Source organism: Jaculus jaculus, chromosome 5 (genome assembly GCF_020740685.1).
Source record: "Jaculus jaculus isolate mJacJac1 chromosome 5, mJacJac1.mat.Y.cur, whole genome shotgun sequence".
Classification (NCBI taxonomy): domain Eukaryota; kingdom Metazoa; phylum Chordata; class Mammalia; order Rodentia; family Dipodidae; genus Jaculus; species Jaculus jaculus.
Genome location: NC_059106.1, coordinates 59,179,067 through 59,195,780, shown reverse-complemented (window position 1 = coordinate 59,195,780; position 16,714 = coordinate 59,179,067). Strand labels below are relative to the sequence as shown.

At 52.5% G+C, this 16,714-nt stretch overlaps 1 protein-coding gene across 3 annotated transcripts in view; it reads right to left on the bottom strand.

Annotated features, from left to right (window-relative positions):
* Rps6ka1 (ribosomal protein S6 kinase A1) overlaps positions 1 to 15,752 on the bottom strand; it is a 46,406-nt gene extending 30,654 nt beyond the window's left edge. Inside the window, exons 1-2 of one of the 3 annotated variants that reach the window (XM_045150684.1) lie at positions 15,676 to 15,752; positions 6,564 to 6,608 (exon numbers count right to left, since the gene is read on the bottom strand). Coding sequence is in view for 2 of the 3 variants with exons in the window: in XM_004671210.3 (XP_004671267.2) it covers positions 6,564 to 6,608; positions 14,979 to 15,041 (108 nt within the window). In the remaining variant the exon portion in view is untranslated. Of the gene's footprint in view, positions 1 to 367; positions 460 to 6,563; positions 6,609 to 14,978; positions 15,071 to 15,675 lie in introns of those variants that run through there. The other 2 variants (XM_004671210.3, XM_012951872.2) reach the window with 2 other exon arrangements.
* Between the last annotated feature and the right edge of the window lie 962 nt (positions 15,753 to 16,714).

Genomic DNA, 16,714 nt, shown 5'->3' with positions numbered 1-16,714 from the left:
CTGGGACTTCTCAGCCCAAGTTCTGACTCTCAGAGACTCAATCCTATCTTCAAGGGGGGGAGATATAATAGCCCCACCAAAAATCCAGAAAGCTGCAGGCTGGTAGGACAGGCCAAAACAAAACAAAACAAAACAAAACAAAACATGGCTTGTGGAGGAACTGAGGATGGGCCAAAGACACAAAGCAATTCCGACTTACCCCACCCTGAGATCTGTACCTCCGCCTCACCCGTCTGCCCAAGAATACTCCCTAGGGACAGACGCAGTTACCCGAAAACCCTAGGGAACAAAGCTTTCCCCTAAACCTATTCCTTGCCCAGAATGATGGTGACAGGCAATGCTAAAGACAGGCCACCCTTCTCCTCACCTTTCTGGGACAGGAGACGGAGTCTCTCTTACCCCCGGGGAAATCTGCCGGGGTCTGCATGGTGGGGCTCAAGCTGGTGACCAGAGGGCCCTGTTACTCCTTGTACTTCTGCTTTTCTTAACTTTCTTGGCCCAGAAGGAAGGGTCTCTGCCCCCCTCCTTCTCACTTCCCTCTCGGCAGGGAGGAGGGACTCAAAATGAGTCAGGCTCCCCCATCGAGGGACACAGCAGACACCAAAGCCCCTAACCCAGAGAGCTCCCAGGGTAATATTACTCCCCATTTCCCGACCTCAAGAAGAAAGAGAGACAGGAACACACCCACAAATCACAAGCTGATGAGGTACCAACACCGTAGGCATTCAGCACTTGAAAGCATCCATGTTGGAGGTCCCGAGAACATGTGGGACAGAAGTTAGCAAGGCCAGCGTGACTGCCCCAGCCCAGAGCTCAGACACTCCTTCCCTCACAGAACCCCAGCTATAACCATGGCCACCAAGAACGACTGCCAACAGAGCCGGCAGCCCTGTGCTTGGTCCTGCTTCTTCTCAAGGCCCTGAAATAGCACGCCGGTCCCGAGTCCTGGGCTAGGCAAAAGGGCAGAAGACCCAAGAGGCGCGGGTCACTGAGGGCAGGAGTGGCCCAGGCCCAGCCCCTTTCCACGGGGCCTCACTCGCACTCACACCGGCACACCCACAGGAACTGACAGACCACTCACGCCTGTGATCGGAAACCCTGTGTACAGACAACCCTGTGCAGAAATACTCGCCCCCTCGTCCACACGGATTTCCCCTTCCCCATCCTCACAGGGCCCGATAACAGCCCGCAGTAGCTGGGTGGACGGCCTGTGGGGTTGTGAAAGATGTCTCCCTGAGAAGCTCCAGGTGCTTCCTCAGGCAGGGACAGCCCCAGGAACCAGCGTTCTCTAGCCAGCAGCACCTGTGTTCGTGCCCACCAGGGCCCCTACTGCCCCCACCCCCAGCAGGGCAAGAACTACCATGGTTGTCAGGATACCAGTGGCAGCAGGAGGAAGGAAGCGGTCTCAGAACTGCCTTCACTAAAGGCTGTAAGGACCTGAGGCCTCTGGTGGCTAACAGGGGGAGGGTAGCTACCAGCTCACACCCCTGGGTCCTGGCCATGTTCCCCTCACAGACACTTCCTCTTTATTTACTTCCTCCTACAAGGCAGAGCTAAGAGAGAAACCAAGAGCCCCACCTCCTGATCTTTGACTCTTAGGGTCCCTATGCCATGCCTCCCTCTGTCTGGTGTGGTCAAGCCCACTTGCCAGTTCCTGACTCGTATGGCCACTACCAGCCCCTTCCCCAGCTGACAGCCTCTGCAGAGCCTCCCAAGGGTGTTTCCCAGCATGCCTCTGGGCAGGCTGACGCACGCAGGCATCCCAGTGAGCTGCCCCCAGGTGTCAGGTCATGGCAGAAGACATGCAATGAGAACTGAGGCTCCCATGGCGTGGGCACTGGGACCTGTGGTCATCCTCTCCTTTGACTTGTGCTGATGCGGATCTGCCCGGCACAGCTCCAAGAAAGAGACTGTCAACCCCACATGAGAGGTGAGAGAATGAGACTCTGAGAGAAGGTGACTCGCTCAAGAGAGAGCCAAGAGCCAAACCAAAAAGCCTGCTTCCAATGCTGACACTGTTCTGTGGTACAACACTGCCACAACTGACAAGTTCCCTGACGGCATTAGACAGACGCCAATGTGCGCCTCTCTTTTGCACATGGCTGATGGCTCCTGCTTTGACCAGACAGTAGACAGACATCAGGAAGAGTACATGCTAAGGATGACTTGGTCCTTGTCCCCTGAAAATGACTACTTGATAACAAGACACAACTGTCCTGAGGCAGCTGCAGTTAAGATGCTGTAGCTGCCCAGTGGGGGTGCCTATCCAGCAAGGTGAGGTCCAGTAAGGTCTGGATGAGTGCAGTCCAGCCGGGACCAGGCCGAAAGGTAGATTTTCACTCCCAAAAAGCCGGGCTAAGCCGGGCGTGGTAGTGAACGCCTTTAATCCCAGCACTGGGAGGCAGAGGTAGGAGGATCTCTGCGAGTTCAAGGCCATCCTGAGACTACATAGTGAATTCCAGGTCAGCCTGGACTAGAGCAAGACCTTACCTTGAAAAATCAAAATAAATAAATAAAATAAAATAAAGACCATCCAAGCAGGGAAGTAGCCATTGGAGCAAGAGGACTTGAGATCAGAGTGCAGGCTAGGAAGTGTAATACAGGTACCTCACAGACTAGGTGCTTCTAGGTAAATGGCTGTCCCCAACTGCCCCTCAGATTCCTCCTCTGCAAGGTTCCAACTACACCAGCCTTAGAAAGCTGCCTCTAGAAGCAACACAGGCCAAAGAACCTCTCCCTGATTTAGACCCTCTTGCTGTCACGGGTTCTCTCCCGGGCCCGAGACAAGACACAAAGCCAGGTGCTGAGGCAGGTAAGCTGGCCTGCTCCAGCTTTCCAAGGGAAAACTCCTCTCAATACCTGAGGCTGCCTAAAGCGCCCCAAAGTCCACAGTCACATCCTGCCTCAGCTCCGGCCAGGGGAGCAGGAGGGATCTGGGAGGGATCAGGGTTTCATAAACAGGAAGAGAGGAGGGGAGGGGGAGATACCCAGCTCTCAAAATAGACCTGCAGGCGCTTCAAAGGGGTCCAGCTCCGGAGATAGAGAGAGGAGGGGGTCAGGGTTGCCCAGTCTACTCCCAGGAAGGCGGGGAGGGTATGTGCAGTCCCCAGGTTACCAGGTGTGCCTAGATGCTGAAGGGACACAAGGAGCTCATGCCCTTATTATCTCTACTAAAACCTGCCAAGTCCCTTTCCACCTGGAACGAATTAAATAAACCAGCTTTAGATGCCAACACTGTGACACACATCTTGTTGGGCACATTAATTCACACACATCACATTCTCTCTCCCAGATGGTTCTGAGATAGGTTCTTTTCTGCTTTTAGAGGCAGGCTCTATTCTGCTCCTTGAGAGCAAGTTACTTGCCCCAGGTTACAAGGAAAGGAGCAATACAGATAGTACTTGGAACTCAAAATGCCTGGCTCCTGGGCTGGTCAGATGGCTTAGCGGTTAAAGCATTTACCTGCAAAGCCAAAGGATCCCAGTTTGATTCTCCAGGACCCACGTAAGCCAGATGCACAAGGGGGTGCACGCATCTGGGGTTCGTTTCCAGTGGCTGGAGGCCCTGGCATGTCCATTCTCTCTCTCTCAAATAAATAAAATATGAAAAATTTAAAAATGCCTGGCTCCTAAACCTACCCCCCACCACTCTGGCTCTTCTCCACCTGGCAGGCCCACCTCTATCTCCTGCTGTCTGAAGTCCAACCAAATTCTAGCTTCACAGGGAAGGTCGGCCAGAGCCAACCCAATCTTTCTTTCTTTGTCACACACAGCAATGACTATGTGTTTGGTCCATATTCATCTCCAAGATCAGATGAGAGTGGCTCTGGCTGGTATGTACTGAGGCTTGGAAGGTGATATGTGAAGGCTCCATGTGACCATGTCATGATCCTCTCCCATCCCGGTGCCTACACGTCACAGCGTTCCTGTCTCCACTCTCGCCCCTAGCCTACTTCCTGGGACTGGGGAGGTGAATTCATTTTGGGTCCCCCAGCAAAACAACACAATGCGTGACAGCTAACATGCCAGCTCACTCCACTGCAGTAATGCCATTCTAACCACAGGTTGAGCGCCCCCTGGCGTATCAAGCCCAGCACTGAGGACACTAAGGAGACTCAGTGGCTGCAGCCACAGACGAATGAGCAGGTACCTAGGGCTGGCCCTTGAGGTCACAGATAGATACCCAGTGCTCCTTCTAGTCAGTACTTTAGATTCCCTAGCAAGAGGGAAACGTGGTACTGGTCAAACAAGATTGGCCTCTTACCCCTCCCCCACCGCCAGCTATGTAATGACAGACCTCAAGTTTTTCATCTGTGAAATGTTGCCATTAAAACAATCTCTGGGGGAGAGGGGCTGGGCAGATGGCTTAGTGATTAAAGCACTGGCCTGCAAAGCCAAAGGAACCAGGTATGATTCTTCAGGACCCGCGTGAGCCAGATGCACAGAGTGGCGCATGCGTCTGGAGTTCCTTTGCAACAGCTGGAGGCCCTGATGCGTCTATTCTCTTTCCCTATCTGCCTCTTTCTCTCTCAAATAATAAATAAATAAGTAAATAAATAAATAAATAAAATCTCTACCTCTGAGGGTATAGTGAGAACTAAACATAAAGCTTCCAGGGTGCCTCTGGGTACAGGTTCACCTCTCTCTCTCCTTCGGGTGACATTTGAGACTCTCAATATCTTTACCATCTCCATCCTTGACTCTCTACCCTAGGATATGCCCCAACCCAGGCACAATAGGTTGAAAATGAGTGGAAGTTCCCTCCCTGGGCAAGTTCCTACCCTCTTCTGTTGCCCCACTGTTTCTTCTGTCTCTTTTTTTGCGGGGGAGGGGTTCAAGGTAAGGTCACTATATAGTCTCAGGGTGGCCTTGAACTCTTGGCAATCCTCCTACCTCTGCCTCCCAAGTGCTGGGATTAAAGGCAGCTCTTTTGTCTTTTGAGACATCTCATACATCTCAGACTAGCCTGGAACTATGTAACTGAGAATGACCTTGAATTCCTGATCTTCCCACTTCCACCTCGAATGCCCTAGAATTATGGGCCTGCATTACCAGTCCTGGTTACCACTAACTCTAGATATGAGAAGCTGCACTGATCACTAGTCCACCCCCACCCCAAAGCTGTAAGCACCTCTGCAACCCCCAGACCTTCAAACCTAAGATTTGAACACCTGGTTCTCCACTGGGCTCCCTAGCTTCTTCATTTTGTTACTAGGAAACCAGGGGCAGCTATTTGGTGGAATGAGCCTTCAGGCATGGGTTAGCTAAAGGTCCAATCCACATAGTTCACAGACTTAAGACTGGCTATGTTGCCACAGAAACCAACAGCTTGGTGGTGGTGAGGACTACTTCTCTCACCTTGCCCCACCCCACCCAGCTCAGCTAGCTTATCTTCCTCGCTGAGTAAAGGTAAACATGAGGACCAAGGCTGTGGCCATCTCAAAGGTCGAGCTTAAGGCAGGTCTGCTGCTTAGCAGACCCAGGCCTAGAAGGTGGGGCCACAGGCTGGAGGTAGAACTTAACAATGTGCCAGGACAGTCACGCTGCTGGGCACTGCCGAGCTACTGTGCCAGTCAGTCACTACCTCACGTACCATGACATGGTGAGTCCCCAACTTACAGATGAGGCTACTGAGACTCAGAAGAGAGAAGAGCTTCTGCTGGGGGTGGGAGTGGGACTCGAACCTGGGTTGGCTTGAGCTCAGAGCCTGATCAGAAGGTTTCCACAGCCACCATCTCCCAGGACCTCACAGTTATCAATGTCTTGAGTGTGGTCTTTTCCATTACAGAGATGAGAAAAGTCGAGCCCAGAGGGGACAAGAGACATGTGGCCAGGTATAAAATCAGCAAGGGTGGGGGAACTGACAGGTTATGGGAAAGCAGAGATAGTTATGATAGGGAATGCTTCTCAACTGGGAAACCAGCTGCCAGGCATTGAGCGGGGTTAGGCTGTGAAGGCTACTAGGTTCCCAGTACCACCATTCCTGTGTCACCCAGTCCTGCCAAGGAGACCTTTATAGCAACTGAGCCTTTCCTATCACTCCTTAGGCCTGTTGTTTAGAACAGTCCAAACCCCATGAGAAAATAAACCCAGGAAGTGTCCTGGCCTGGGTGACAAGTAGCCAGAGTCCAGATCTGACCCTTCTGGGCCACAGTCCCCCTCATCTCTGCAACAGAAAGGTTGAAACATGGGCCGGAGAGATGGCTTAGTGGTTAAAGACCCTGGTTGGAGGCTCGATTCCCCAGGACCCACGTTACCCAGATGCACAAGGGGCACACGCGTCTGGAGGTCCTTTGCAGTTGGCTGGAAGCTCTGGTGTGCCCATTCTCTATCTACCTATCGGCCTCTTTCTCTCTCTGTCTGTCGCTCTCAAATAAATAAATTAATTAATTAAAAAAGAAAGTTTGGAACAAATGAGCTCTTTGTTCAGAGAATAGGGGTGGGATCAGAGCAGCAAGGCTGAGTTATACAAAGGGACCAGAGACCAGGGGCCCCATATCCAGCCATGATGCAAAGAATACCCCCACAGAGTCTCTAGACCAGGATACTGGCCCCAGTCCTCACCTTGGACGGCTGAAGTCCAGCTTCTTCCACTGAGGTGTGTCCATTCTGAAAAAGAGAAGCAAAACTGGAGAATACTGTCAGAACTTACCTGCATGGGACACCCCACCTTGTCTGCTCCCATAAGCCAAAGAGAGGGGTCTGGAGTTCTGTTAAGCCCCCTCCACTTCTGCTCTCTCAGAGAGGGTGCAGGAACCAAGTGCTCCAGCCACAGCCTTTCTCAACCCAGACAGAACATTCCCAGGGCCCAGAATTCCCTCTTTCCTGCTCTCTGGCTATCAATACCTCATCTTCAAAGTCTTAGATCAAATATAACCTCCAGCCTGGCATGGCATGGCCTAAGGCCAAAGGCATGGTGGCACACGCCTTTAATTCCAGCACTCGGGAGGCAGAGGTAGGAGGATCTCAGTGAACTCAAGGCCACCCTGAGATGGCACAGTGAATTCCAGGTCAGCCTGGGCTAGAGTGAGACCCTACCTTGCAAAGTTGAGGGAGAAAACACACACATATATACACACACATACATACATACATACATACAACCTCCTCCAAGTGAGAAGGGGCACATTCCATTGCAGTTTAACCAAGACAGATGGCGACACCTTTTACAGACTAGCTACCTGGCAAGGCCTCACTTTCCTAATCTGGGACACATGGACAGTGTGGTAGTTTGAACAGATGGTCCCCAATATATTCAGTGTTTTATTAGTTTGTAGTTTGCATCTACAGCCACCTGGCTGGACATGGTGTCACTAGGCTTAAGGGGTGGTGGTGGGTTTGGGATTTCAATCTAAAGATAATGCAAAGTGTGCCTAATTCGAGTTCCTGAAGTGTGCTGTGAGGTATGGTTTTTGGCTTGTGCCCCCCCGCCCCCCGGCTTGGGCCTGTGAAGGCAGGCCAGTTTCTTCTGGATCTGTAAGCTTCAATAAATCCCTTCCTCCATAACTGTGCCAGGTCTGGAAGTTCATCTCAGCGAACCTGAAGCTGTCTGCTACAGACAGGTACCGTGACCTCTTGGAAGTGCTACAAGGATGGAGATGACAAAGTCTGGACAGGTGTGCAATCTCAACGTTGGCTTCTCTGGCCTTGCCTTACTTTGGGAACCCCACATCAGGGAGAGTGATGGCTGCTTCCACCACACCCCTGCTCCTGCCTCCTTCCACTGTACCGCTCGTCACACGTGGCTGCCATTTCCAGGACATGGGAGCCCAGTAGGGCAGGGATGAGGGCCTGGTGCCTACAGCGTGCCAAGCTGGGCTCAGTGTCTCATACCTGTGACTCCAGTTAATTTTCCTGACAGCCATGGGGGGTAGACCCTGGCCTCACTGACAGAGGGGGACACAAGGGCTGAGAAGGGACTAGAGACGGCACCTGAATTCACACAACTGAAAAGCAGGGATTAAAAACCTGGCCCCAGGGGACTGGGGAAATGGCTTAGCGGTTATGGCACTGGCCTGCAAAGCCTAAGGACCTGGTTCGATTGCCCAGGACTCACGTCAGCCAGAGGCACGAGGGGCACATGTGTTTGGAGTTTGTATGTAGTAGCTAGAGGCCCTGGTGTGCCCATTCTCTCTATCTGTTTCTTTCTCTCAGTAAAATAAAATAAAAATAAAAATAACTAAAATAAAAAGAAGTATAAAATAAAATAAAACCTGGCCTCAAATCCTGGACATGCTCAGAGCATGTTACACAGCAGACCACACCCCAACTGGAAAGCTCTCTGCAGGGAGAGGCTGGTGCTGGAGCCTACCTCTGGACAATCCTGTGTCCTCCAGATGGGAACTATATTCCCTGGGGTATACCAAACTTTGTCCCTCTGTGCCTATGTGCCATGAGGTGATTAACCCACTTTACCTGGCCCCGATGAAGCTGTCACCACCCCTCCTGGTGTGGAGTGAGTGTGGTGAGGTAAACAGGAGGTTCCCAACAGCTAGGAAGATAGCCTAAGGCCAAGTAAGACTTTGGAGCCAAAAGAAGGGTCCATAGGGCAGTGGTGGCCTTGCTTGGCAGCAGCAGGCACAACTGTACTCTGCCCATTACATAATCTCCCTGCTCCTGGAGCAGCTCCCTGTGCCACTCCCAGGACATCCTTCCTGTCCCCTGAGCCCCTTTAATGCCCCTAATCCTCCCCAGAGGCCAAGTGTTCTGTAGGCCCCTCCACACCCACATGCACTCAAGTGCGTACACACACAACTCTCTCTCGGTTAGTCAGGGCCCAGGGGCAGGGCTGGGCAGATGCATTTGCTGAGTGAGTTACAGTTCCCTCAGCAGGTTACACTCAGCTTGGGAACTGTCCCCCACGTGACCTCAGCCTATCCACCAGTCAACGTCCCAGTGCTCCCTACTTCACACTCTCTTCACCTTCGACAGCAAGGATGACCACTGTACACAACTCACGCAGTCATGTGTGGACCAGGCTCAAACCCCGTGTGACTGAGACTGATGCCCTCATCGCTTCTAGAATCAACCCCTAAGGGCTCCTTAGCATGAAGATTCATGGTCATCATCTCCAACTGCCCAGCACAATGTTTAAGAATGTGGCTTCTTCAGATGGACAAAGTGGTGCACATATCTGGAGTTTGCTTGCACTAGCTAGAGGCTCTGTCTCATCTGCTCTCTGTCATTCCTTGAAAATAAATAATAAATAAAAATATTAAAAAAAAAAAAAAAAGAATGTGGCTTCTAAAGCTGGGCGTGGTGGCGCACGCCTTTAATCCCCATCACTCAGGAGGCAGAGGTAGAGGATCACAGTGAGTTCGAAGCCTCCCTGACAGTACATCGTGAATTCCAAGTCAGCCTGAGCTAGAGTGAAACCCTACCTAGAAAAAAAAAAAAAAAAAAAAAGAATGTGGGTCTGGCTGAAGAGATAGCTTAGTGGTTAAGGTGCTTGCCTGCAAAGCCTAAGGATCCAGGTTCAATTCTCCAGGTCCCATGTAAGCCAGATGCACGTGGTGGCACTTGCATCTGGAGTTTGTTTGCAATGGCTAGAGACCCTGAAGTGCCCATTCTCACTCTTTTTCTCTCCCTCTGTGTTTAATAAATAAATAAAAATAAATCTTAAAAAAATAACTGTGTGTAGTGGTGACACCTTTAATCTCAGCACTTGGGAGGCAGAATAAAGAGGATTGCCATGGGTTCAAGGCCACCCTGAGACTACAAAGTGAATTCCAGGTCTGCCTGGGCTAGAGTGAGACACTACTTTGAAAAACCAAAAAAAAAAAAAAAAAAAGAATGTGGGTTCTGGGACCTAACTTTGTGGGCTGAAATTCTGGCTTAATCACCTACAAGACCCTGAGAAGGTTACTTTATTTCTTCTCTCAGAGCAACAGTTTTCTCATTTGTGAAATAGGGATAAATTATCCTTCATGGGCAGCTGCACAAACCCAACAAAGTCATGACCACAAGTATATATACCTGGCATGTAACTGGCCTACAAACAATAGTTTTTGTTATGATTAGCCCTATACTTTAATATTTTATTTATTTGAGAGAAAGAGGGAGAGAGAGAGAATGGGCATGTTAGGGCCTCCAGAAACTGCAAATGAACTCTAGATGCATGTGCCTTTTTATGCATCTGGTTTACATTGGTCCTGGGAAATTGAACCAGGGTCCTTTGGCTGTGCAGGCAAACACCTTAACCGCTAAGCCATCTTCTCCAGCCCGATTGGCCTTATTTTTGAGCTAAACTGAATGAGGGTCTCACTCTAATAAGAAAACCCTTCCTGCCGGGTGAGGTGGTGCATGCCTTTAATCCCAGAAGGATTGCTGTGAGTTTGAGCCCACTCTGAGACTCCATAGTGAATTCCAGGTCAGCCTGGGCTAGAGTGAGACCCTACCTCAAAAAGCCAAACAAACAAACAAACAAAAAACCCTTCCTGTCTTGTCACACTAGTCAACTCCTGATCTTCTTTTGAGGCTAAACTGAAATGTCATCTCTTCGATCCACACAGCCTCAAATTCCTCCCTCTTTCCTCAGAACCCCACATGAGCACACAGACAGCTAACTCAGGAGAGGGCCATGACTTACCCATCATCTGCTCCTTGGCACGGAGCCAGGGCCCAGCATATAGTTTGTCAAATGAAAGGTCAACCCAACAAAGAGAGGAAGGAGGCCAGAGCAAGTCTGGTTACTCTCATTTTGGAGCTGAGGCTCATTGTTAATGGAATCACTTCATATATACGATAGCAGATGGCAGCCATGGGACAATAACCCAAAGTCATGTGGTTTCAAGCTTAGATCCCAGTGAGGGGAGAGCTTGCCAAGAGGTGTCAGTTAGCAGCCTGGATGGTTTAGGGGATCCCTAGACCCTGTTTTGGTGAGTCTCTGCCATGGTTGCCATCTTCATGGAACCCTTTGCTTTTAAGAACTGATGTGGGAGGTGCAGTCCCGGAGAGAAGAATGGGAGTATATAGAAAGAGGCAGGGGTCGTGCTGGAGAGATTGCTTAGCGGTTGAGGAGCTTGCCTGCGAAGCCCAAGGGCCCAGATTCGACTCCTTAGAACCCACATAAGCCAGATGCACAAGGTGGCACATGCATCTGAAGTTCATTTGCAGTGGCTAGAGGCCTTGGTACACCATTCTTTCCCTCTCTCTCTAATAAATAGATTAAAAGAAAGAAAGAAGGGAAGAAAGAGAGAGGCAAGAATCGTTTCCCTTCTGGTTTAACTGTTACATGAGACAGCAAGAAGAGTATCGCTGTGCAATCACAAAACTAAAGCCACTAGTCTTGGCTCTCACTCTGACCTATGTCTATCACTTGACTTCTCAGAGCCTCAGTTTCCTCCTTTGTACTACAAGAACAGGTCTATCTTGTTGGCAGATGCACTCTATTGCTTAAAGTAGGACTTGTCACATAAGTGCTGAATGAGGACCGAAGAGAAGGCTCAGCAGTTAAGGCACTTGCCTGCAAAGCCTAGGGACCTCCCCAGTTCAATTCTCCAATACCCACATAAAGTCAGATGCAAAAGATGGCCCATGCATCTGGAGTTTGTTTGCAGTGGCTAGAGGCCCTACCATGTCCATTCTCTTTCTCTCTCATAAATAAATAAATATTAAAAAAAAAACAAAAAACTTTTTAGCTGGGTGTGGAAGCACATGCTTTAAATCTCAGCACGCAGGAGGCAGAGGTAGGAGTGCCATGAGTTCAAGGCCACCCCAAGACTACATTGGATCACTGTGAGTTTCAAGGCTAGCCTGAGACTACATAGTGACTTCCAGGTCACAGTGGGCTACAGTGAGACTCTACCTGGAAAAATCTAAAGAACAAAAAATAGCTTAGAAGAGCCGGGCATGGTAGTGTATGCCTTTAATCCCAGCACTCGGGAGGCAGAGGTAGGAGGATTGCCAGGAGTTCAAGGCCACCCTGAGACTACATAGTGAATTCCAGGTAAGCCTGAGCTAGAATGAGACTCTACCTGGAGTAGGGGGAGGTGTTATGAATGAATGAACGGGGACAATGATAAAGACCTTGCAGAATACTGAATGAGGTTTTTATCTAAAAAGCCTGGGGGCTGAGAGTGTAGCTCAGAAGTAAGAGTGCTTGCCTAGCATGCACAAGGCCCTGAGCTCAATTCCCAATAAGGGAGAGAAAAAAAAAAAATCAAAGCAAAATGTCTGGGACAGAGAAGATCCTTTGGCCTCTCTCCTCAGAGAGTACTGTTTATGAGAAGAGCTGCCTGGAACTCCAGAGCTCTCCACGGCATCCCCTTTCCAGTAGTCAGAAGATTCCCTTTGCCCTGTCCTGGAAAGAAGGGCTCAGGGCAGCATCTGGAGAAGCTAGGAGCAGAGCAGATGGTGTAAGAGAGCATGCACCCCACAAGCAGGAAGCAGCCCCGGGAGCTGGGTTCTGAGCCCAGCACTGGCAGCCCTGTGCACAGCCGGAGCCTGGGAGCCAGGTGCCAGGGCACCAGCAGCCCTCAGCAAAGGCTGGACAAGGGCCCTGAGGGCTGAGCAGAGTGTGCCAACATCCGGAGCCGCTCTTGAAGCACCTTCCACCTGGGCCAGTTTAAACCTAGTCCATGCCCATCCTCCAGCCTCCCTAGCTTGGTAGGAGATGGCAAGAACTCTGGGTCACAATTCTGGCTCGGACACTGCTAATGCACTGCCAGCCTTTCTGAGTTCAGCTGTCCCATCTGAAAATGGGGGTCATGATCTCTTCTTGAAAAAGCGAGGGGACATCGGTGGGCAGCAGATAGTAAAATTCTGCGGCAGGACAAGGTTTGGGGACAAGGCTCTACTGCTTTCTTTCAGCAGAACCAAGAAAAACCCAGGCAGCATCAACATGGACTGCATTCTGGGCCATGCCCTGCCTCCCAGCAGCCCGTTTTTGGTCAGTATAACTGGGAGGGCTGGGCAAGCAGGTACTAGAACTTCTGCCAAATGCCCCTGCCAACCTCTCACCTGCCTCTTCCTAGCTAGGAGCTGCTGGGCAACGGCACTGGTACCTGCAGGTCAGGGGCTGCTGTATCACTTACATGTCACCTGCACTAAGCACAGCAGGGCCCTGTTCTCCAGTGAGAATAGCCCAGCCTGCACCCTGGCTGCCTCCTGTTACCCAAACAATAACCCCCAGTCCACTGGCACATCCACAGGCTGGGGGAAGGGACACAGAGGGGCAGGATCCAGGGTTCTGTGTCTTCTCAGGCCCAGGGAGCAGAGCTAGAACCCAGCTCTTACCATTGGAAAGACAGAGGCCCGGACAGACTAAGGATGGCCCTGGGTCACCGGGCGCTTGTGAAGTGAAGCACTTTGAGAAATGCTCCCCGGCCAGGCCCCAGGAAATTCACCCGTTTCCTCTCCCAGAATTCAGGTGCAGAAGTGTTCAAATTGCGATGAGTTTCCGGCTTAACCTAGCCCCTGGCCTCAGGATTTCCCAAAGGGAAGCAGGAAGTATGTGCCCTGAAGGAGGCTGGAGCTCCTGGGTGTCTGCGACCCTCCCTGCTGGCTTAACTCTGGCGAAGCTCTGGGTTAAGTCTCTCCCCAAGCCATGCCCAGTTCAGCTCTACCTTGTCTGGAGGCCTAGGTGGCAGGGGCGTGTCTGGACAAAGAAGCCAGGGAGACTCCCCTCAGGCCTTGCACCCCAGTCCTGGTGCGTGTGGGGTGGGGGCACGAGGGGCTGCTGGGGGCAGTGTTCCTCACCTAGGAGGGTGAGTCAGCGAGAGAACCTCAGAGCGGCTGTGCAGCGCCTGTAAAAACCCCATGGCAGGGATCCCAGAGCAATTTACTCCAAATTGTGCCTTCAGGTTGGTTACCTAATCCTGCCGCGCCCACCCTCCACAGCCAGTCCGGGCCATCCCTTTAAAGGTGTAGCACACTCTGGGTGCTTGGGAGCCTGGGGTCCTCACCCTGATCTCCATCTGTGGTTCTGAGAGGCAGAACAATATAGTGGCTGCCCTAGGTGAGAGGACCAAGGAGAGGGCTGGGGCAATGCCCAGGGTCAAAAGACCCGAGGAAAATCACCTAGGCTCTGGGGTCAAGTAAGGTCTCCACCCTCTTTTGCAATTCCCTATCACCTTAAGGCAGAACTTCACCAGCCTCCTTCCCAGCATGAAGCCAGAGGAAAGTTTCAAACCTGTTCAGTTTTAAGGCCTGACCTTGACCCTAGGGTCACAGAGCACCAGAAAAAGTGGCCTTCTGCATGCTCAGGGCTGGCACCACAGTCCTCAGAGAGGAACAGGAGCTGCCCCTGGGAGAGGCAAGGTGGCAGAGGCCACACTCCCAAGGGCCCAGCTCTTTTTCTATTCGAGGGAGGCACAAGGAAGGAGGAGAGAGGCACAACGGTTCACACCCCCTCCCCCGTTAGAGATTATCTTCACAAGGTCTAAAGGGCTTTCTACGACTCTTCAGCACTACCTGAAACAGGGGATCCCCCAACTGTCCTCTGACTTTAAGCTTTTAGAGCAAAAATAAAATAAGATAAAATAACAGGCTCCGGCTTCGCAGGGGTTGTGTCATCCCACATTCCATTACAGTCAGTAGTCCAGGAAGACTGCCATCCTAAGGTAAGTAGGCAGTGGAGAACCAAGGGCCAGTGCTGGCGAGCGCTGGGAAAAGTGGGGTTCCCATGATCCTTGTCTCTAGAACCTCAGCTATCTAACCCGAGTCCTGCCCGTCTGCACCAAGGGTGGGAACTCCGACAGCTCCCTAAAGATGCCGGGCTGCACTGGTCCTAAAGGGGGCTCGATCTCAGCGCCTCGTGGGGGGCGGGGACCCCTTCTCCTGGCTGGGGCAGGGAGGTTCTCAGCGCACGGCGGATCGGTCCCTGGCACACGCACACCCAGAGCACTAGGGGGTGGGACCGGACGGACAGTGGGCAAGAAGCCCTCGGAGGACGCTCGCGCCCTCGCCGGCGCCGCGGACCGCCCCGCCCCTGTGCGGATCCGGGCTCGCGGGCCGCAGGCGCCCGCCCCGCTCACTCACCTCCGGGTCCAGCGGCACCAGCTCCATGAGCGGCCAGGGCTCCTTGAGCTGGGCGAGCGGCATCGCGCCGCCGCCGGGCCGCCCGTGCTCCTCCGGCGGCCCCGGCTGCACCGCCTCCCGGTCTCGGGGTCCCTGACTCCACGCCGCGCCCCTCCCCTCTCCACCGCCGCGCGCCCCCGAGCCCCTCGCGCTCCGGCTGGGCCGTCCGCCGCCGCGGCACTCGCACTCGGGCTCCCTCCGTCACCCGGCGCCGCCGCGCCCATTGGCTACCTGCGCTGGGGGCGGGGCCCCGGAAGCCCCGCCCAAGTCCCCACGGCGCGGCATTCCCGGCGCGGACCCCCGCCCCCAGCCACCCGGATTCGGGCTCCGTCTCCAACCGAGAGCCCCCAGGCCCACGTTCGGCCTTGGTCCCCCAGACGCCCTGCTGACTCCTCCGTCGCCGGCGGGGCTCCCCCCCATACACACACACACCCTGCGCAGACCCCCACCCGGGCCATCACTGTCCCAACCAGGCTGGTTTGGAATCCCGACCCACTTGTTCCCCCTTCCTCCAGTGGCAGGCGCTGTCTAAGCCCCTACGTTGCCATCGGGTGTCCCGGGCGGGATCGTGGGCCCCGCGGTCCTCAGGCCTTCACCTAGCCCAGCCCGAGAGATTACCCCTCCCTTCTGCAAGCGTCTGCCCTGCACCGAAGCCCACCTTGGAGGCTCCCGATGACCCCAAGTGCTCCAGCCCCAAACAGAGCCCGGACTCACAGCGCCCCCAGGGTGATTTCTTAATATCCGTTTTACTTATTTATTTATTTACTAACGTATTTATTTATTTATTTATTTTTCCATCTGTCTTGTGCACTGATCACGTAAGGGCGCCCCTTTCAGGCCAGGTCTGGCGTCTCTTCTGCAGCAGACTCAGTTCTGGTCTGGCTTGGGCTTGAGGCCCTGTGCGGAGGGCAGAGTCCAGATTTAATGGGGTATAAGAGTGATTTCCCTCTGATGAGATCCGGACTCCACTTGAAGAGGCTCTGGGGCCCAGGTGTGGTGAGATATAGTCACAGATGAGGGAGCCGAGGGATGAGCTTGCTGGATTCACAGGTAGAAGACTGGGCAGTCTTTGGCAAAGCTGTACTTAGGAAGGGGGATGGGAAAGAATGCTTATCACAAACCTCCTTCCAACCAGGCTCCACCAGCATGTGATTTCCTTTTTTGTTTGTTGCTGGCTTTGGATACCAGGGCCTTGCGTGATAAGTGCTTGTGTGATTTCCTTGAATCCTTACCACCACCTATCTACTTTACAAATCATGAAACACACTCAGAAGGATGAAGTGATTTCCCCAGAGTCATACAGCAGGCCAGGAGCACACTAGAATTTAAAAGATCAAAGTGGGAGCGCGCCTTTAATCCCAGCACTCAGGAGGCAGAGGTAAGATGATCACCGTGCGGTCGAGGCTACCCAGAGACTACATAGTGAATTCCAGGTCAGCCTGAGCTAGAGTGAGACCCTACCTGGGGGGGGGGGGGGGGGAATCAGCGGGGATAGGGATGTAGCTCAGTGGCAGGGTGCTTTGCTAGAATGTGAGAGGCCTCAGGTTTCATCTTGAACACTGAAATAAAGGTGAATAAAAATGAATTTAAGGCCAGGCAGTGAATTCCAGGTCAGCCTAGACTAGAGTGAAACCCTACCTCAAAAAAAGAGAGAAAGGTCTAAAGATGGGAAATGGGTTAGTGGTTAAGGCACTTGC